General features: G+C 36.6%; 3 protein-coding genes across 6 annotated transcripts; 1 reads left to right on the plus strand and 2 right to left on the minus strand.

Moving 5' to 3' along the window:
- The first annotated feature begins 144 nt into the window (after window positions 1-144).
- On the plus strand, window positions 145-14,173 carry dna2 (DNA replication helicase/nuclease 2). 2 transcript variants are annotated; one of them, XM_048204732.1, is made up of 23 exons: window positions 145-504; window positions 604-651; window positions 2,145-3,091; window positions 3,189-3,362; window positions 3,447-3,630; window positions 3,958-4,106; window positions 4,280-4,411; window positions 4,541-4,769; window positions 4,860-4,989; window positions 8,431-8,587; window positions 8,720-8,911; window positions 9,519-9,749; window positions 9,864-9,980; window positions 10,084-10,193; window positions 10,335-10,444; window positions 10,696-10,917; window positions 11,563-11,756; window positions 11,946-12,035; window positions 12,248-12,455; window positions 12,880-12,969; window positions 13,071-13,253; window positions 13,440-13,586; window positions 13,726-14,173. In XM_048204732.1, exons 1-23 carry the CDS (start codon window positions 475-477, stop codon window positions 13,777-13,779), a joined length of 4,128 nt encoding a protein of 1,375 aa, XP_048060689.1. In that variant the 5' UTR covers window positions 145-474; the 3' UTR covers window positions 13,780-14,173. The 2 variants fall into 2 exon arrangements, with proteins under 2 accessions (XP_048060689.1, XP_048060691.1); XM_048204734.1 differs by having other exon boundaries at window positions 146-504; window positions 4,860-4,977.
- A 78-nt stretch (window positions 14,174-14,251) lies between these two features.
- On the minus strand, window positions 14,252-16,268 carry LOC125276840 (phenazine biosynthesis-like domain-containing protein). Its single transcript, XM_048204744.1, has 9 exons — window positions 16,185-16,268; window positions 15,964-16,060; window positions 15,792-15,890; window positions 15,599-15,708; window positions 15,453-15,482; window positions 15,282-15,370; window positions 14,965-15,140; window positions 14,724-14,786; window positions 14,252-14,499 (listed from the first exon to the last, which is right to left on the minus strand). The coding sequence occupies exons 1-9, from the start codon at window positions 16,266-16,268 to the stop codon at window positions 14,387-14,389; spliced, it is 861 nt and encodes a 286-aa protein (XP_048060701.1). The 3' UTR covers window positions 14,252-14,386.
- Window positions 16,269-17,055: 787 nt separating this feature from the next.
- LOC125276838 (phenazine biosynthesis-like domain-containing protein) lies at window positions 17,056-21,151 on the minus strand. Of its 3 annotated transcripts, none has more exons than XM_048204741.1 (9): window positions 20,437-21,151; window positions 19,201-19,297; window positions 19,025-19,123; window positions 18,831-18,940; window positions 18,693-18,722; window positions 18,520-18,608; window positions 17,788-17,963; window positions 17,532-17,594; window positions 17,056-17,341 (listed from the first exon to the last, which is right to left on the minus strand). In XM_048204741.1, the coding sequence occupies exons 1-9, from the start codon at window positions 20,518-20,520 to the stop codon at window positions 17,229-17,231; spliced, it is 861 nt and encodes a 286-aa protein (XP_048060698.1). In that variant the 5' UTR covers window positions 20,521-21,151; the 3' UTR covers window positions 17,056-17,228. The 3 variants fall into 3 exon arrangements, with proteins under 3 accessions (XP_048060698.1, XP_048060700.1, XP_048060697.1); XM_048204743.1 differs by lacking the exon at window positions 20,437-21,151 and adding an exon at window positions 19,432-20,132 and having other exon boundaries at window positions 18,556-18,608; XM_048204740.1 differs by lacking the exon at window positions 20,437-21,151 and adding an exon at window positions 19,432-20,120.
- Window positions 21,152-21,241: the final 90 nt, after the last annotated feature.

The following is a 21,241-nucleotide window of genomic DNA, read 5'->3' on the forward strand; positions in this document are numbered from 1 at the left end:
AATAAAATACGGCCAGATTTGTTTCCAGCTTGTCTAGCAACCATAAAAGACAATCTCACTGTCGCTAGGTGGCAGTGTGTCTGTTACAGCGATGTAAATTCCGCACACACAAAAAACAACGAGGAAAACGTTTGTATTGTCATGTGATGTGTTCCCTGACTGACTGTACGCGGGAATTTCAAGATTGTGGTGTTTATGTTGCAGAGGTGCAGCAGAGGTTATTTACGCAACAAATCTGCTGTTTTTTGTCTTATGTGAAAGCACATGTGAAGACCGCTTGGATGCCCGTTGCTTTGTGAAAAAATGTGTTTCTGGACGAGCTAAATTTGAGCTTTAACAGTGTTCATTTTTATGTGCAACTGCCACAGTGATGTGAGAGGTTTTTAAGTTTTGATACCAGCACAGCTGCTTCGTGATATTGTTTTCTCCGAAAAACAACCTTTTTTTAGTCATTTTATTTACTTACAGTCCACGATGATAAAGTGTAAATCCAGCAGATCTTCAGTAAGTATTTGATAGTCACATCTGATGATTTTTTTCTAGATGTAAATGCTATCCGCTGTGAAAATCTACTAACTGACATTTTTGTTGTTGTTGTTGTAGATTGTCAATGGAGTTCAGTCAAACATTTCTGCGTTTTTCCTCTCAAAGGCAAGTACATAATACGAGTCTAGTGAGCTTGTTTTGATGCTCTTAAAGGGACAGTTCACTTTCTTTCTTCTGTACAACACAAAAGGAGATGAGTGACTGAAAGCCTCATCCACTTCACTTTCATTACATTTTATTTCAATATTATGAAAGAAAATGGGATCAAATTATTTATGCTACAAACTGCAGTTTTATTACGGTGGTACTAATAATATGACAAATACCAGTTTGCAGCTTCAAAAAGCATAATGCTTTTGTACAGCTAAAACAAATTAAAATGAGCCATAAATCTATCAACAGTTCACTCAAATAAAGATGGCATTTCAAAAAGAAAGGTGTGTATTATTATTATTTTTTGTAATAAGAAAAATTGAGTTACTCAACCTTTTTTTGTAAATTTCCAAGCAGCCCTAGATATTTTTTCAACCTATAAAATAAGAAAAAGCCCCCAAAACTGTCTTTGTTAAATTTAAAGGGATAGTTCACCCAAAAATGAAAATTTGATGTTTATCTGCTTACCCCCAGGACATCCAAGATGGAGGTGACTTTGTTTCTTCAGTAGAACACAAATGATGATTTTTAACTCCAACCGTTGCCGTCTGTCAGTCGTATAATGCATGTCAATGGGAACACAATCTATAAGAGTAAAAAAAATATGCACAGACAAATCCAAATTAAACCCTGCGGCTCTTGACGACACATTGATGTCCTAAGACACGAAACGATTTGTTTGTGCGAGAAACCGCACAGTATTTATAGCATTTTTTACCTCTAAAACACCACTATGTCCAACTGCCTTGAGCATCCGGTTAGTGAGGTCTGATCGCGTTCTGACAACGGAAGTAATGTCTAGCACTCATTGAAGCAAAGCGTGAGACATCACAGCCGTCATCAGAACGTGTTTTCTGACCTCACCAACCGGAATGCGCAGGGCAGTTGGACATAGTGGTGTTTTAGAGGTAAAACATTATATAAATACTGTTCGGTTTCTTGCACAAACCGATCGTTTCATGTCTTACGACATCAATGTGTCGTCACGAGCCGCAGGGTTTAATTTGGATTTGTCTGTCGTGTTTTTTTGACTCTTATAGATTGTGTTCCCATTGATATGCATTATACGACTGACAGATGGCAACGGTTGGAGTTAAAAATCATCATTTGTGTTCTACTTAAGAAACAAAGTCACCTACATCTTGGATGCCCTGGGGGTAAGCAGATAAACATAAAATTTTCATTTTTGGCTGAACTATCCCTTTAATTTAATATATGTTTGTGATGTCCTTTTCATTAAAATTCATTTTAATTTATTGTTATGTGGTTACTATTGCATCCTTATTTGGATTTATGTTTTTTGTTAAATGTCTTGAGAACCTAATGAATTGTGTATTTCTGAAATTCAATAAACATCGCAAGTCTTGCACATTTAAGTTTGAAATGGCTTTGCCTGCTCTTATGTTAAAAATAAGGTGGTTAACCTCACTTTCATATTTTTTCAGGTTTCACCAAAGTCACCTAAAAGATATGGAGCTGGAATTACAGGAAACCCTGTTTCACTGAAGACTTGTTCTGTGGAGGATGAAAATGTCCCCTGCTCCCCAAACCCATCTGCTGTTCCAGAGACGCCTGACAGTCTGAGGAACGAGAACCCTTCCGACACTTCATATGAGAACCGCTCACCTGTGTCCCGTGGTCTACATACTAAAGGTGTCAGGGGTAAACCCAGCCTGATGGCACGTAAACTGATGCAGCCACAGGACAACAGCAGTCCAGAGTCAGAGGACACTTTTGAGCTTAAGAATGGCGTAAGTCACTCGGGCTCTGTGAAGAGGTTGTTGCACAGCTCAGAAAACATCCAGAGTGCCAAGCGGTCCAGGACCACGCAAGTTCAGAAACTACCTGAGTTCGACACAAGCTTACCAGTGGCTAAGCGAAATAAGTCTTTGAAAACGCTCTCTGTTATGTTCCCGAAGAGTCCTGAGAAAAAAATCAAAGCTGAGTCTGTTAGTTTTGAGAGTAGCCCACTGTCAACTGGGCCTTGTGTGAAAATGAATGGAAAAACAAATGGTTTCTCAAAGCTCTCAAAAAAATCTGCTCATCAGCTGAGCTTTAGTACCAGTGAGAAGGAGAATTCACTTGCTCTTAATGTGAAGCCGGAGATAGACATGGGTGCGGTTTGTGGAACAAATGATTTGGATCTTGTGATGTCATATAGTTCATGGTTAAAAAATGGGTCTACTGAAGAAAAAGAGAATTTTCTCAACTGTCCTATTACTAAGAAGAGGCCCTTGAGTACTGCTGAGCTTCAAGTGAAAGAAAAAGTTGCTGATGGAAAGGCTCTGCCAGCCCTATTTGAGGATGATTTTACTGATTTGATAGACGATTGGTTTGATGATGGCATGGAGCAAAAACCTGAGGCGCCAAAACCCAAGAAGTTCATTCATGAGTATGACTATTTCATTTAACCTATTGATGTGTACATAAGTGAGCTTTTATTTTTGTGTATTAAAACTGAACATAACATACTTTTCCTTGACTTTTAGAAAAACCAAAGGCATACCAGAGCATGTTATACTGGCCTCTGGTGTTCATAACCGATACTGGGTACTGGATGTACAGGACGTCACTTCATCACGAAGTTGCACGGAGAAACACTTAACCATCACCTGCTCAAAGACGACTCAGTCCACAGAGACTTGTATTCTCAAAGATGGCTGGTACAAAATGTTACTTGACTATGAGAAAGATTCTTGATAGAGTTCTTGTCTTTGTTTTTGAACTTTTCAACCTGTTTTCTAAAGGGAGAGTTCTCCAGTTGCTGTGGGGGACATCATTCACTTGGAAGGGAGGTGTGTTTCTGGCTTGTGGACGATTGATAGAGACTCTGGTTTCCTGGTTCTGCTGCCTGACCTGCTGATATCTGGGACCAGCATTGCCAGCAGTATTCGCTGTATGAGGCGAGGGGTGCTGGGAGAGATGTTTAAGGTGTGGAAATTTAATGTTGTGAATTTGCCTTACAACATACATTATCGTCTAAAAGTTTGTATGTTTTTTTTTTTGTTTGTTTGTTTGTTTGTTTTTTAAAGAAATTAACTTTATTTTATTCAGCAAGGATATGTTTCAAATAAATGCTGTTCGTCTGAACTTTCTAGTGATCAAATAATCCTGAAAAATGTCTTTCCCTTGATTGATGATGCAAACCGTACTGTGTTCCTAATTGTTCTTACTGTACATCAAATTTTAGTACTTCAAATGATCAAAACTCTTGTGTGTGATTTTTTTTTTTTTTTTTTTTTTTTTTTTTTTAAACAGGCATTTGATGGTGGATCTAAGCAGATGCTAAATGGTACCATAGTTCATGATATCTTCCAAAAAGCAGCCATGTCTGCAGATTTTTCTCCAGAGAGGATACAGACATTTGCCTCAGAGGCCCTAAGAAGCCCCAACTACCTCGGACAAATGTAAGGACTCTTTCAACATAAATTCCATGTTTAGAGGCACAACTTAATGACACATCAGATTTACAATCTTTACTATATCATGGTAATACAGCATTTGACCACATTAATGAAGCTCCTAATGTTATGTTAGTGCCTTATAAGGATTGTGAAATGTCTTGTGCTTAATTAATTAGGTATAGTCTAAAGCTGACTCAGGCTGACATGAGACAGGAAGTTGAAGAATATCTTCCCTCTTTATCTGAGTGGGCAAAACACTACCTCCACACTTCACCACAGGCTGGACAAAAGCAGCTCACCCTGAAACTGTGAGTATATATAGTTCTTCAAACAAGCAATTACATCATGTGAATCGGACTATGCTCTCAGCATTTTCTGGTTTGTTAACTTTGATTTTATGGATTAACTTAATGGTTTGTGTGGGTATTCACCATCAGCCCTAGCGACGGGGCTCTGAGCAAGCAAGATGCATCCTGTAGCTTGACCGTGACAGATTTTGTGGACATCGAGGAGAACATCTGGTGTCCAAGTTTTGGCCTGAAGGGGAAGGTAGATGTCACAGCTGGAGTCAAGATTCATCGGAGAGGCAGAAAACCCATAGAAAGGATTGTACCACTGGAGCTGAAAACCGGCAAGGAGTCCAACTCCATTGAGCATCGCAGTCAAGTACAAAATGCTTCAATAAATGCTTTAGATATGACGCATGTACAAAAAAAAAAACATTACTTTATTACAAACATTTTATTTGCATTCTAGGTTATTCTGTACACATTGATGAGCTCAGCTAGACGTTGTGATCCAGAGGCAGGTTTTCTTGTCTACTTGAAGACTGGCAGTCTACAACCTGTTGTGGGCAACCACATGGACAGGAGAGGTTGGTTGGTTGGTTAGTTTGTTTGTTTTAGTGTTTTTTGTTGTTGTTGTTGTTTTTTGTTTTTTTAATTGTACTGTATAGGGGTGTGACGAGATCTCATGTCACGAGATCTCGCGAGACTAAAATGTGACAAGATTTCTTGTTGAGGTGAAGAGTAGTCTCGTGATATTGCCATGATAGAGTGTTAGGATGATTTGGAAAGAATATGCCACCACTACGTTTACATTACGCCTCCACTGTCGTTTTGCTTTGTATTTAAATAAAAAACATTTAATTCAGTTGGATAACAGTTGCAGCAGCTCCATATTTACAAAGTTACGCGCGATCGTGAAAGCGAGCGCGCATTCAAACACGATTTCAATACCCCGCATTTTGAAAGCGGCTCCCTGATGAATGCAAATATCTCTCAATATGAAAGCTATTTTAGGCTGGGCAGTGTAATTGTAACCATCTCTCAACTCTGTATCAAAGAAAAATTTGGTCTTATTTGCACTTTGAATATTGCGAGTGCGATTATGGTTGCACTTATTGTAAAATGTTACCATAAAAACGAATAACAGTTTTCTCTGAATCTTATTAAGCACAAACAATAAGGTTTCATTTGTTAACATTAGTTAAAGCACTGTGAACTATCATCAACTAACAATGAATGACTATTTTTATTAAATAACATAAACAAAGATTAATAAATACTGTAGCACATATATTGCTCATTGTTGGTTGATGTTGGTTAATTAATGTTAATGTTAATGTTAGACCTTATTGTAAATTGTTACCATTTTTATTTATACTGTTTTTATGATCAGTTTGTGGAGAGGAGTTCAGTTAGGAGGTCAAAAGTTGTAGAAGCTCATAAATCATGTACAGTAAGGTTTGAAGAGACTGAAATCATACAGAAGAGAAGTCAGTCAGTTGAGTTAGTGACAAAACCTTTTACAGTACTTGAGTATTATTGTCTTTTACTGCATATGATAATTCATACTCAGAAAGTAGAACTGAAATGACACTCATTACAAGATGATTAGTTAAAACATTTCAAATACACCTGCAGAATATTTTTTCTAGTCATGTATTTCGCCATTGAGGATTTCTTAAAAATAGTGTGTAAAAATCTTTTCTCGTCTCGTGAACTCAATCTTGAGTCTCGTCTCGTCTCGTCTCGTGAGATACCTGTCTCGTCACACCCCTAGTACTGTATATCTAAATATTCTTGTCATCATTTACTCGTCATCATTTACTCACCCTCATGTCGTCCCATAAGACTTTCATTCATCTTTAAAAAAAAAAAAAACAAAGATATTTGGATGAAACCTGAGAGATTTCTGTCCTCAAGCCTCATTGGTTCTTGTGGAAGCTCACAAATTATTGTGTGATATGCATAAACAAACCTAATTGGTTCTCATGCATCAAGCAACCACATTTAATCATCTGTTACCATATTTGATGTGCTCTATGTATGTGCATTGATCAGTATTTATATGTGAATGAATAACCTAAATTAAATCTTTTCATCATATAAAGTGATAATATCACTTCAGAAGGCTCGGATTAAATGGCTCAATTCATTTGGATTGTGTTTGTCTTTATGAGCTTTTTGAAGCATTAAAAAAAATTGAGGGAATTGACTTTCTTGAAGGGACAGAAGTCATACACATTTCATCAAATACAGGTGCTGGTCATATAATTAGAATATCATGAAAAAGTTCATTTTTTTATTGTAAATTATTTTTAAAAATGAAACTTTCATATATTCTAGATTCCCTACATGTAAAGTAAAACATTTCAAAAGCTTTTTTTTTTTTTTTTTTTTTTTTTTAAATTTTGATGATTAGAGTGTACAGCTCATGAAAGTCCAAAATCCAGTATCTCAAAATATTAGAATATTTCCTAAGATCAATCAAAAAATGGATTTTCAAAACAGAAAAGTTCAAGTTCTTTAAAGTATGTTCATTTGTACACTCAATACTTGGTCGGCAGCACATATTACAGCAAATGACTTGCTCCTAGCACAAATTACAGCATCAGTGAAGAGTGGCATGGAAGTGATCAGCCTGTGGCACTGCTGAGGCACTATTGAGCCTTCAGATCATCTGTATATTGTTGGATTGACTGTTTCTCATCTTTCTCTTGAAAATATCCCATAGATTTAGGGGTCAGGCATGTTGGCTGGCCAATAAAGCACAGTAATATCATGGTCAGCAAACCACTTGGAAGTGGTTTTTGCACTGTGGGCAGGTGCTAAAGTCCTGCTGAAAAAGGAAATTAGCATCTCCATAAAGCTTGTCAGCAGATGGAAGCATAAAGTGCTCCAAAATCTCCTGGAAGATGGCTGCATTGACTTTGCACTTGATAAAACACAATGGACCAACACCAGCAGACGTCACGGCCCCCCAAATCATTACTAACTTCAGAAACTTCCCACTAGACTTCACGCAGCTTGGATTCTGTGCCTCTCCAGTCTTCCTTCAGACTCTGGGACCATGATTTCAACATGAAATGCAAAATTTACTTTTATCTGAAAAGAGGACTTTCGACCACTGTTCACTGTCCAGTTCTTTTTCTCCTTAGCCCAGGTAAGATGCTTCTGATGTTGTTTCTGTTTCAGAAGTGGCTTGGTAGTCCTTTTCCTGAAGATGTCCGAGTGTGGTGACTCTTGATGCGCTGACTCCGGCTTCATTTGACTCATCGTGAAGCTCTCCCAAGTGTTTGAATCGGCTTTACTTGACAGTATTCTCAAGCTTGTGGTCATCCCCATTGCTTGTGCACCTTTGCCTACCCAGTTTCTTCCTTCTAGTCAACTTTGCATTTAATATGCTTTGATACATCACTCTGTAAACAGCCACCACATTCAGTAATGACCATCTGTGACTTACTCTCTTTGTGGAGGGTGTCAATGATTGTCTCCTGGACCATTGCCAAGTCAGCAGTCTTCCCCATTAGTGTGGTTTCAAAGAACAAGAGATACCCAAAATTTATACTGTAGGGATGGTCATTTAATGAAACTCAAATGTAAACATTCTAATATTTTGAGATACTGGATTTTGGACTTTCATGAGCTGTACGCGCTAATCATCAAAATAAAAAAAAACAAAAAAAACAAAAAGCATTTGAAATGTTTTACTTAACATGTAGGGAATCTAGAATATATGAAAGTTTCATTTTTAAAAATAATTTACAATAAAAAAAATGAACTTTTTCACGATATTCTAATTATATGACCAGCACCTGTATATCTTTGTGTTTCAAAAACTAAATGGGTTCATGATTTGGGAGTGACATGAGGGTGAATAATGAATGACAGAATTTTCAGAGTTGGATGAACAATCACTTTTAAATCAAGTAGTTTCATACAAATGTTACAAATTAGAGCTGATGTTACATTGTTATGACTACAAGTACATCAAAATCTATTATAAGCCTACATCCTGATTATTACTATAATGATCTTCACAGAGCTGATTAAAATAAGGAACTCTTTGGCCCATCACATTGGCAACAACCTGATCAAAGTGGATGGCAGAAGTCAAATGGCCCCATTGCCTGCCATTGTTTCTGATCAGCAGGCTTGCAAGTACTGTCCTCAGAAAAGAAACTGCGCAGTTTACAACAGGTACTGTTTTTTTTTTTTTCTTCTCTCTCTCTCTCTCTCTTTGTGTGTCATTTTCCGTCATTTACAACTTACATTTTCAAACAAAGTTATTTAATTCATTTGAGCTTTAGGTGAAATTTGTCATTTGTGTAGAACTGTAGAGAGAGATCCCATGGGGAGCTGTAGTGAAGATCCACAGGCATTTGTGCAGTCAGAGATCGAGCACCTCAGCCAGGTGCACCTCCAGTACTTCAGCCACTGGCTGCTGCTCTGCACACTGGAGGCTCGCACCATGGAGAACAAAGGAGGTCGGCGTAATATCTGGCTTCAGACTTCCCAGCAGAGGTGGGTGTTTTATAAGAAATTGAGTTGTACGTGGTGTTAGTTTACCTTAAAATTAAAATCATCGATTTACTCTGCTTCATTTTGTCTCAGACCCATTTGGAAAACTGTCATTCATCTTCGAAACACAAATGAAGATATTTTTAATGAATCCTGAGAGATTTCTGTCTTTCCATTGAAAGTCTATTCCATCAAAACTTTCAAGCTTCAAAAAGTTCATAAAGGCATTGTTAAAGTAATCCATTTAATAATTGAGCGATTTAATCCAAGTCTTCTAAAGAGACACGATCGCTAAATTTGAAGAACATGTTTCATTTAGGCTTCCATTTATTTATTCTTTTATTTAATATAAACGTAGATCAACTCAGATAATGTCAAATATGGTAAATAGAAAAAAAAGGCAAAGTTATATTTGTTCAAATAAAGCGACCATATCTCTTCAGAAGACTTCAAACCATCAAAAATTTTGAGTAAATGGACTTTCAATGGAGGGACAGGCATTTCAGATCCTAACTAAGCAGATTAACAGTGTTTGTTTAAATTAATTGAATGCTTTTGTCATTAATGAATGTCCCTGTTGCATCCCTGTTCTTATGTTGTTCATTCTCAGGGAGAAAAGTGGTGGCTGCGCGGGTAACATGTGTTTAGCTGGAGGCGTCAGCTTCCTATCTGATGGTGTATATAAGCACAGCTTTGAAAGGAAGGAAAGCGAGCAGACTCTCACCGGGCTGATAGTGGGCGACAGGATTGTGGTCAGTGATCAGGACTCTGTGCTCATAGGCCTGGCCACAGGATACGTCACAGAAATAACAGTCAGCGGAGTGACTTGCTCTTTGGACAAGTAAGTCTTTTGCAGATGCTTTTCATGATGTTGAACATTTTGTAATTCATTTTACCTGAATCTGAAGTGTTCAAGGGTACATTAAAGCTTAATTCCACATTCCTATCATTTTAGAAATCTCTCTAAGTACTCCTCGAACACGGTTTTCCGACTGGACCAGGATGAAGGTGCAGGCGGTCTTAGTACTCATCTAGGAAACCTGTCTATGTTAATGGAAAACACTCCAACCAGGTCTGATCATCATTTTCTTTTTGTTTTGTGTCTTAAAATATGAAAGTATGAAATATGAAAAAATATGAAATATGAAAAGCTCAATATGTATATTTTTATGCAGTGAAAGATTGAGGGAGTTGATTGTGGAATTCAGGCCTCCCCAGTTCATTGACAGCCTTAGCAGTGTTTTGCCACGAGACGCCAAGGACACTGTGGCCAACATTCTGAAAGGTGTGTTCATACGCTGCCTTCTCCTGATAGTTTTCTCTCATTGCAGTGAGCTGCTTTTAATCACGCCCTTGACGTGGTCTTGTGAATAATACAGTGTCTCTGCTCCTACATGATGCATTTTAATTATATGTTGCCTCTCAGGACTCAATAAACCCCAGAAACAAGCAATGAAGAAAGTGCTACTGTCCAGAGATTACACGCTTATTGTGGGAATGCCAGGTACTGGGAAAACTACCACCATTTGTACACTGGTAAGAGCTTATTTATGAATTCAGCTCATATTCAGAAAAACGTATGCATAAATGAATGTAAACATATATATATATATATATATATATATATATATATATATATATATATTTTTTTTTTTTTTTTTTTTTTTTTTTTTTTAACTCCTCCTTTCTGACCTGTAGAATGAAACTGACTGTTAATGCTTGTGGTTTCTGTATGCGAACAAAGGAATGTTATTCTGACATTTATTTTGCACTTCCTTGTTTTACAGGTGCGGATACTCCATGCTTGTGGCTTTAGTGTTCTTCTAACTAGCTACACCCATTCTGCTGTGGACAACATCCTCCTGAAACTGAAGAGGTTTAAGATCGGCTTCCTGCGACTGGGTCGTGCTCAAAAAGTGCACCATGACATCCTACCCTTCACAGAGGAGTCATGTCGTGCCAAAGGCATGCAAACACTGGAAGAGCTGGAACAACTGTACAATAAAGAAGTAACGCATATTAAAATCCTCTCAGTCTTGTACAGTATATACAGTTGTTCATTACAGTTCTAAAGTTTGGTGTCTATAAGATTTCTAATTCTTTTTTAAATCTCTCTTATGCTCACCAAAGTGGCATTTATTGATCAAAAATACAGTAATAATAGTTATATTGTGAGATATTATTACAATTTAAAATATTACAAATTCTGTTTAAATATATATTTTAAAATGTAATTTATTCCTATGATGTCAAAGCTGATTTTCAGCAGCCATTACTCCAGTCTTTAGCGTCACATGATCCTTCAGAAATCTTTCTAATATGCTGATTTGGTGTTCAAGAAACATTTCTTCTAATTATCAATAGTGAAAACAGTTGTGCTGCTTAATATTTTTATGCAAACCATGATATTTTTTTCATAATTCTTTAATGAATAAAAAAAAAAAACAGCTTTTATATCATTATAAATGTCTTTACTGTCACTTTTAGTGTTACTGTCAAATTGCTTAATGAAAGTATTAAAGTGTTAACAAATCTTACTAACCCCAAACTTTTGAACTGTTGTATTTGACATGTAAGGGATAATAGGAAAATGCTTGTTCCACATTTTGCTAATTATTTGTCATTGTAAATATCACCACATTTATCTTTTGTAGCTGATTGTGGCCACCACATGTATGGGTGTCAAGCACCCAATTTTCAGCCGCAGACGCTTTGACTTCTGCATCGTGGATGAGGCGTCTCAGATCAGTCAACCAATATGTTTGGGTCCGCTGTTCTATGCCCAGCGCTTTGTCCTGGTGGGAGACCACCAACAGCTTCCTCCTATTGTTCAGAATGCTGAAGCCAGGTAGTACACTTTTGTCCTTATTCAGATGAACTTTTGAAAGATTTTCATGTTTTGCGTCATTGAATACAGCTTGTGTTTTAATCACAAAACTGAAGCTGCCAAAACCTGCCAAGTTACACTATCACCATATTATTACCAACCCTAACCCATTATTTGATCATTTGATCTTTGTTTTGTTTTTTTACTCAGGACCTTGGGCATGGATGAGAGTTTGTTTAAGCGTCTGGAGCACCACAGTGATGCAGTTGTTCAGCTGAATGTGCAATACCGAATGAACAGGTGGGGATTTACACCAGTCAGACTTTCATACTGTACTTATGTGATTGTTAAATGGAGTTAAATAATCCTTTTTAGTATTAAATACCTCTAATAAAGGCATTTGAAGTAGAATACTAACAGGTGTTTTTCTGATGCATTTTTGAGAATATTCAGATTCACAACTACCAGCTGCAGCTGTGCAGCTCTTATATTTGTTGTTTTGTGTCCTGCAGTGCGATCATGTCCCTGAGCAATGCTCTGATGTATGAGGGCCGACTGGAGTGTGGTTCTGAAAGGACGGCAAGCGCAGTGCTGCAGCTTCCCAGCAGAGCTCAGGTTGAGAAGGAGCTCGACCTGTATGTGTGTCAACCACTGTACAGTGCTTGGGTCCAGGCTGCACTGGAGCCCAATAGTCCTGTCTGTTTCCTGGACACCTCTGAGGTTACTTTTTTTATATTCTTAAGCTCCGTTCATGCCACAACAAAGCAACATGTCCAGCAATGCAACAAAGTTGAGAAATAGGCCTGTTTAACTTTGTGCCAATAAAGAGCGACTGTGTCAGGATTTTATGTACTAGCACTGCTGTAGTTTATATAGCAACTCTCTTCAAAAGCAGAATGTTACTTTACAATTCTGTTTCAAACTAATTCCTAGTCAAATTAGAATGATGTCTTAGTTTTACTGGCAATATATAAAGATATGATTTCTAAAGATATGTCCTTTATGACATTAGAGTGACTTCATAGTACATAGTAGTTGCTGGCAGTGTGAACAGAGCTTTAGATTTTATCTAATTTTGCGTATTATGGAATCATAAATTTTCTTTTCAGAATTTATCATTATGTATTGTACTTCTGTTCTTCAGGTTCCCGCCCCTGAGACTGTAGAGAAAAGTGGAATCAGCAACCACACAGAAGCCATCTTGGTACAAACCCTTGTCGCTCTGCTGCTCAAGGTCCGAACATGCCATTGGTTGTATGAAACACACTGAAATCTGTCTATTTTTTTTTTTATGAAGTACTTGGAAATGAAATGGACATTTTAAATGTGTTGTAGGCCGGATGCAGAGCATCTGATATCGGGGTCATTGCTCCATATCGACAACAGCTGAAAGCCATCTCCAGTCTGCTGCAAGGAGACTCCTTTAAAGCTCTGGAAGTCAACACTGTGGACAAATACCAAGGACGTGACAAGAGCGTCATCATTGTGTCCTTTGTTAGAAGCAACCCTGAGGGCAACGTAAGTGGCCTTCCTTCTGAATTTAAACAAACAAATTATTTTAACATTAAACCAGTTAACTGTTCATTGCAGATGTGTGTGTACGATAGTCTTTAGTATAATCTGTGGCTGTGTTAACGAAGTTAACAAAGGACCATTATGCTCTAGATCACTTTCATTATTTTGAGATGTCAAATAATTTTTCAGCTGGGAGAGTTGCTCCAAGACTGGCGTAGACTGAATGTGGCCATCACTAGAGCCAAACACAAGCTCCTCATGCTGGGCTCGGCCCCTACCCTTCGCCGGTACGCGCCATTAGAGAAACTCCTCTGTCACCTTCAACAGGAAGATATGATATCCTTTAAAGCTGCATTTACTATTGAGAATCTCATTGCAGGTTCATTCAGTCTTTTGATGTGACTTTGTCACTCTTTCATAACCACAATTTTTTTGGTGAAACAGCAGTTTTGAAATTTTCCTTAATTTAAGTCACATCTTCCAGCTACCTCCTGCCGCCCATGAGGCACTACCCTGGGTCCACTTGTGATAAAAACAAAAACCTCTTCTGATACTTGGTGTACATCACAAAGATAATGCTGTGAAACAATTACTTGAAACAAATTGAGTGAAATGGTGCACATAAGCTTCAAATAACTGTAGACAACTTTTATTTTGTTTTAATGATGGGTGTCAAGTTTAGTAATAAATCAGTGGTGACAGGCCCTAGTACATAATTACACTCACAATTGTCTTTACCCAATTAATTCCTACCTCATATCACACGTTTTTTTTTTTTTTTAATCCATTAAAGTTTTATCTGTGTAGTGTCGTGACTGATTTGTGTGTGTGCATTATACATATATATGTATACTTATTTAATTTTATTTCTCCTGTTTTAAGAATTTTTAAAGTTTTTGTTTAATAAAAAATTGCAAAAATGATTACATTCTATTTTGGTTTACTTAACCCCCCACCCCCCAATGCCAATGACTTAACAGATATAATAAATAGAAAACATTTCACAGGTCTATACATTTTATTAAATGGCACATAACTTAAAATGCACTTTCACATCACTATAAAGGGAAAATTAAATGCACTTGATTTCCATCAAAACTATCCTCAAATTCACTGAATCAGTTGTGCAAGTTTTTCTAGATTTTAAGAGTTCCCTGAAGAATGATCTGTGCCTGACCAATAATGTCCAGTCGACCGTCATCTCTTATTTCCAGCTTTACCTCGCCACCACGACTGGAACACTGGTAAGCTAGAAAAACCAATATAGCAGAGATAAATGTCTTATTTTGAGCAACTTGTTTTGTTAATGTTAGCAGAACTTCAGTTACTCATCCATGAACATTTACTTTTAAACTTATTCATTGATGTGAACTTGTCAGTATTTCCCTTCTACTGTAGATTCTGATTTTTTTTTTTCTTTTTTTTCTAGTATTTGTGATGACATTATGCAGTAAAGGAAAAGGAAGCTTTTACCCATCATTTTCTTTTTCATCAGCTTCTCAGACCAATATCCAGCAAGGACTGTATGTGCAGACCCTTTTAGAAATAAAGTTGCAGAATGATGCATTGATGATAAGCATTGATTTTTTTTGTGCATGTCCAGGGAAGCCCATCTTGATAGTTTGTAATATTTATTACATTACATTTATTTGTACATTGAAAGTTTACATTATACACATTTCTCATTCAAATGGCTTTTAAATGTTCTGCTCACCAGTGACTGGATCTTCAGGGACACCAACCCAGGGTGCGAAGACACGGGAGTAGAAGTCATATCCAGACTGAGTAGTCTGTGTTCCTTTCAATGTAATGATGAGACTTTTAATCTTACCAGTGGTCTCATTTCTCAGAAGAGTCTCTGCCTCTGACCTCAAAGATGTAAGTTCAGACCTGCAAACAATGAAGAATTAACAACACTGCAGAATGTTTAGCATACTGTATGTTCTACTGAATGTTGCACTACAACTTTTAAAATGTACTTCACACTTCAATATAATTTTCTTTGTTAATTTCAGTAATGTTCAGCAGTACCTGTTGCATGTGTCAGCTAGACGAATCATTAGTTTCTTTGTGGTTGGACTGTAACACACATCCTGAATGGGTAAGTCTCCAACAGCAGCCTGAAAATGTTAGGCAAAATGGTGACAAAATAGTGTCTGCTTGTGTCATACTAAAAATAGAAATACTAACTGGCAGTGTTACCTTCAAAAGATCCTTGATTTCATGTTGTACCTGCAAATAAAGCATTCAAAACTCAAATTCAGACCAAAAGCAACTAATTGCTTGATCACAAGAGTCTATTTTAGTTTTGTTGAAGAAATGGTCCATGAGTTGTCTTTTGGTCATACCTGGGGCTGTGGTTTGTTTAAGGGGAAGTCCATTATTAGAGATTCTTCATGCTGGCGCACATGAAGCTCCCCACTCATAGTCTCAAACACCACAACAGGGTTGACATTCTCTGTGTGATGATATTGTGCTATTAGAATGGTCACCAGTCCATTGTTTTAGTAAAAGTTCAATGTCAGGACAAGCGTTTCTTACTTTTAAGGTAAAAGAGCACTGCTGCTGAGGCCAGTGTTGCATGTCCACATAGTGAAACCTCACATTTGGGGGAAAACCAGCGTAACCCAAACCTTGCACCTTTCAAAATACATCAAATCTAAAATGTAAATCAGAGTTGAGTATTTCAACATGCATCTTATCAGCACAATACCTGAGGAAAAATCCATGGAATTTCGTTTTGAGATGAAGGCAGTGTCTGATAAATTCATCTCAGCAGCAATGCTTTGATAAAGATCATCTTGCAGCTCCTAAATGTCTTACAGAGAAATATTTTATAATGCAATGCACTAACAAGTTTACATTTTCTTGCCATGAATAACTAATCATAATTAAAGTATTTAGAGGACTGTCTTGTGATAGTGTAATACTCACGTTCTCTATAAGACATACTGCAGCAGGATTACCTTTGAAAGGTACATTGGTAAAAGCATCAACAGTAAATATTGGAATCTCCATTGATTACAACTCTTCAGCTCTCTAGAGTAGTTTCTTGTACCTTTTTTAGGTATTATTAGAGCAGTCTTTGAAATCAAGTTAGACTTTGAACTTTATGAAATAACAGCTCAGGTTAAAGGTACAGACTTGAGATTTTGAAATATCTTTTTAGATGGACTTATCACTGTTATATTATCCTTAAAACAGTTTAAGCTATTTGCATAAATTCTAATCTATCATTTAAAGTCCATCTATCTTTAAATAAATATCTATGTCTGTTTGTCTGACTGACTGACTGACTGACTGACTGACAGAAAGACATTTTGGTCCATATTGACATGGTAGCATCAAGCAGTTGCTGCAGATTTGTCGGTTGCTGCAGACTCTAACCAGTCTGGCCATTCTCTACATCGAGGCATTTTCAGACCAAAATCTTTGAGGAATGTTTACAGCACCTTGTTGAATCCATGCCACAAAAACATTAAGGGAAAAGGGGTCCAACATGGTACTAGTATGGTGTCCCTAAAAAAGAAAAAAGTGGCTGGTATATGTATGTGTGTATACAGTATGTACTGTATATAATGTTAATATTAATTGGTAAGTCCACAAATAGCTTGGGTATGCAGAGCATTCACAGCTTATGTGGACTGCACACCACTGGTATTTAGTATGTACTATATATACTCCCTATGACTGTAACACTGGTTTGCTGCATTCTGGATTTGCTTAACAGAAGATCTAGCATTACCCTGCCCAACAGATAATTGTATTAATATTTTGCAATAAAGTGAAGAAAATAATCATTTCATTTCAGACTTATAGTTTTTAATCAGTAGAATGTTTATAAAAATTAAATTAGTCTCAATCTCAATTTATTACAATTTTGGCCATATTTACCCACTTAGTGAAAAAACATCACTTTGCAGATCTTTATTAAGAAAGAAAATGAACATGATTTAATGAGATGATTGTGCAAGTTGTCTAGATTTTAAGAGTTCCCTGAAGAATGATCTGCGCCCGACCGCTGATGTTGAGTCGACCATCATCCCTCAACTCCAGCTCCAGTTCACCTCCACGACTGGAGCACTGGTAGGCTGGAAAAACAAATATAGGAGGGATAGGTAATTTATTATGAGGAAACAGCATTTTATACATTTTATTCAATCTTTTTGAGAAAAATATTTAATTAAATCATTTATGTGGACTAGTGTCATTATCAGTTTCCTTTAAATGTGGATTCAGATTTTTATTCCAGTACAGTAAAGAGGGAAAACAGGCCTTTACCCAACATTTTCTTTTTATTCAGCTTTTCAGACCAGTAGCCAGCAAGAACTGTGTGTGAAGACCCTTTAAAAAATAATTATTAGCCCTTTAAAGCATGAATCAAATTCATACGACATTATGATGACTAGGTGTCATTGTACATTTCCATTAGAATTCATGGCTTTACATTCACATGTGGAAACTACTATATATTTCTCCATATGTATTGTACAGTAGGTTTTGAATTTAAAGACCTATGTTGATAATTTCAGCTCACCACAGACTGGATCTTCAAGGACCCCATACCAAGGGCAAAAGAAACGGGAATAGAAGTCATATCCAGGCTGTGCATTCGGAGCTCCTTTGATTGTAACACTGATGCCTTTAATCTTCCCAGTAGATTCGTTTTTCAGCAGAGCTTCTGCTTCAGGCCTCAAAGATGTAAGTTCAGATCTAACAAACAACAAACAATCAGCAACCTTGCAGACACTCTTAGAAGAAAAAGGTTCAGTGGGGTTCAATACAGAACCCCAGAGTTCTTGACTCAATTTTAAAAAAGCTTTTATGCCAAAAAAGTTTTATACAAGGAGAAATGTCTTAAATGATTTCCTAATATTTCATACAGGTTATTTAAAATTTTCTAGTGATAAAGTATATTTACAAGCTGCTTTATTCATGCAATTTAATTACAAGTAAAAATGAATCAATTAAAAATTCATTAAAAATCAACAAAATGATCCCATAATTTGAACCCTTAAAAGGCTCTATATATGAAGCACCTGACAGAACCCGTTATGGTTATATAGACAGTACAGTAGAACCTTTTGATACAAACTTAACTTACACTTACTGATACTTATTTCTGATACAATTTTCAATAGATTATCTCTTTTCTGTTAACATCTTCTATTTCTCTCTTGACATTATTAATCTCATTTAACAAATAAAATGCCATCATCAATCTTATTTTCTTTTATTTTCAGAAATGTCTGTGAATGTCCAACAGTACCTGTCACATGTGTCAGCTAGACGAATCATCAGGTACCTTATTGTTGGACTGTAGCACACTTCCTGGACGGGTAAGTCTCCAACAACAGCCTGAAAATGAACATAAAAGCTTGTTTCTCCTTATCTTGTATTGGAAACCTATCATGATACTAAATCACCCACTAGCAAACTTACTTTCAACAGATCCTTGATTTCATGTTGTTCCTGCAAATTAAAAGAAAAAAATACAGATTTAGACCAAGAGCAACTGATCATGAGAGTTTACAATATTTTTGTTGAAGAAATGGTCCATGAGTTGTCTTTTGGTCATACCTGGGGCTGTGGTTTGTTTAAGGGGAAGTCCATTATTAGAGATTCTCCATGCTGGCGCACATGAAGCTCCCCACTCATAGTCTCAAACGTCACAACAGGGTTGACATTCTCTGTGTGATGATATTGTACTTTGAGAATGGTCACCAGTCCATTGTTTTTGGTAAAAGATTAATGTCAGGACAAGCGTTTCTTACTTTTAAGGTAAAAGAGCACTGCTGCTGAGGCCAGTGTTGCATGTCCACATAGTAGATCCTCACATATGGGGGTAAACCAGCGTAACCCAAACCTTGCACCTTTCAAAATACATAAAATCTAAAATGTAAATCAGAGTTGTTTGAGTATTTCAACATGAATCTCTGCAACAAAATACCTGAGGAAAAATCCATAGAATTTCGTTTTGAGATGAAGGCAGTGTCTGATAAATTCATCTCGGCAGCAATGCTTAGATAAAGATCATCTTGCAGCTCCTAAATGTATTACAGAGAAACATTTTATAATGCTGTAAAGTACTAAAACATTTACATTTTATTGCCATGAATAACTAGGCTAATCTATAAGTTAATGTATTTAGAAGACTGTCTTGTGATAGTGTAATACTCACGTTCTCTATAAGACATACTGCAGCAGGATTACCTTTGAAAGGTACATTGGTAAAAGCATCAACAGTAAATATTGGAATCTCCATTGATTACAACTCTTCAGGGGTCCGTTATTCGTACCGAAATGTACTCAAAAAGATGAAACGTATTCAAAAAGGCACCGGTTGAAACTTGACTAACAGGTAGACATGAAGGCACCGGTTGAAACTTGACTAACAGGTAGACCCGATGGCATCGGTTGAAACCTGACTAACAGGTAACAGACATGAAGGCATTGGACGAAACGTACTTGGAAGCGAATTGCCCTGCCTCAATGTGACTGTTAAATGTTACACTAAGTTGTATAAAACATATCCCACTGAGATTATCTTGTAAATGTGTATTATTAGGTAGCTACATAACACATTGCAGCTAACTTGCATTGCATGCAAACTACCGTGAACACTTAGTCTACGAAAATAAACCATGGTTTTATTATAGTAAAAGTGTGGTAACTATGATTTTTTTTGTTTGTTTGTTTTTTTTTTTGTATAACAATAGTTTTACTACAAAAACCATGAACTAATAGTGTAGCAAAACTATGGTAAATTTGTGGTTACCATGGTTAAACTACAGTAGACCCTTTTCATAGACTGATGATGCGATTTTAAAGGTCATTAATATCATAAATCCTGCAAAGTTTTTTACATTCTCATTTTTTTTTTAAATGTATGTACATTACTTATTTAATTTTATTTCTCCTGTTTTAAGAATTTTTTTAAAGTTTTTGTTTAATAAAAAATTGCAAAAATTCTTACATTCTATTTTGGTTTACTTAACCAACCCTCTCTGATAAATTCATCTCAGCAGCAATGCTTTGTTAAAGATCGTCTTGCAGCTCCTGAATTTATTACAGAGAAACATTTTATAATGTTATAACACACTAAAACATTAACATTTTCTTGCCATGAATAACTAATCATAATTAACGTATTTAGAGGACTGTCTTGTGATAGTGTAATACTCACGTTCTCTATAAGACATAATGCAGCAGGATTACCTTTGAAAGGTACATTGGTAAAAGCATCAACAGTAAATATTGGAATCTCCATTGATTACAACTCTTCAGCTCTCTAGGATTTTTTCTTGTACCCTTTTAGGTATTTTTAGAGCAGTCTTTGAAATCAAGTTAGACTTTGAACCTTATGATATAACAGCTCAGGTTAAAGGTACAGACTTGAGATTTTGAAATATCTTTTTAGATGGACTTATCACTTATTTTATCCTTAAAACAGTTTAAGCAATTTGCATAAATTCTAATCTATCATTTAAAGTCCATCTATCTTTAAATAAATATCTATGTCTGTTTGTCTGACTGACTGACTGACAGAAAGACATTTTGGTCCATATTGACATGGTAGCATCAAGCAGTTGCTGCAGATTTGTCGGTTGCTGCAGACTTGAACCAGTCTGGCCATTCTCTGCATCGAGGCATTTTCAGACCAAAATCTTTGAGGAATGTTTCCAGCACCTTGTTGAATCTATGCCACAAAAAATTGAAGGCATTTCTGAAGGCAAAAGGGGTCCAACATGGTACTAGCACGGTTGGTGTCCCTAAAAAAGTGGCCGGTATATGTATGCGTATACAGTATGTACTGTATATAATTTTAATATTAATTGCGGAGTCCACGAATAGTTTGGGTATGCAGAGCATTCACAGCTTATATGGACTGCACGCCACTGGTATTTAGTATGTACTATATATATACTCCCTATGACTGTAACACTGGTTTACTGCATCCTGGATTTACTTAACAGAAGATCTAGCATTAC

The sequence above is a fragment of the Megalobrama amblycephala genome, linkage group LG10, assembly GCF_018812025.1.
Source record: "Megalobrama amblycephala isolate DHTTF-2021 linkage group LG10, ASM1881202v1, whole genome shotgun sequence".
Lineage (NCBI taxonomy): Eukaryota > Metazoa > Chordata > Actinopteri > Cypriniformes > Xenocyprididae > Megalobrama > Megalobrama amblycephala.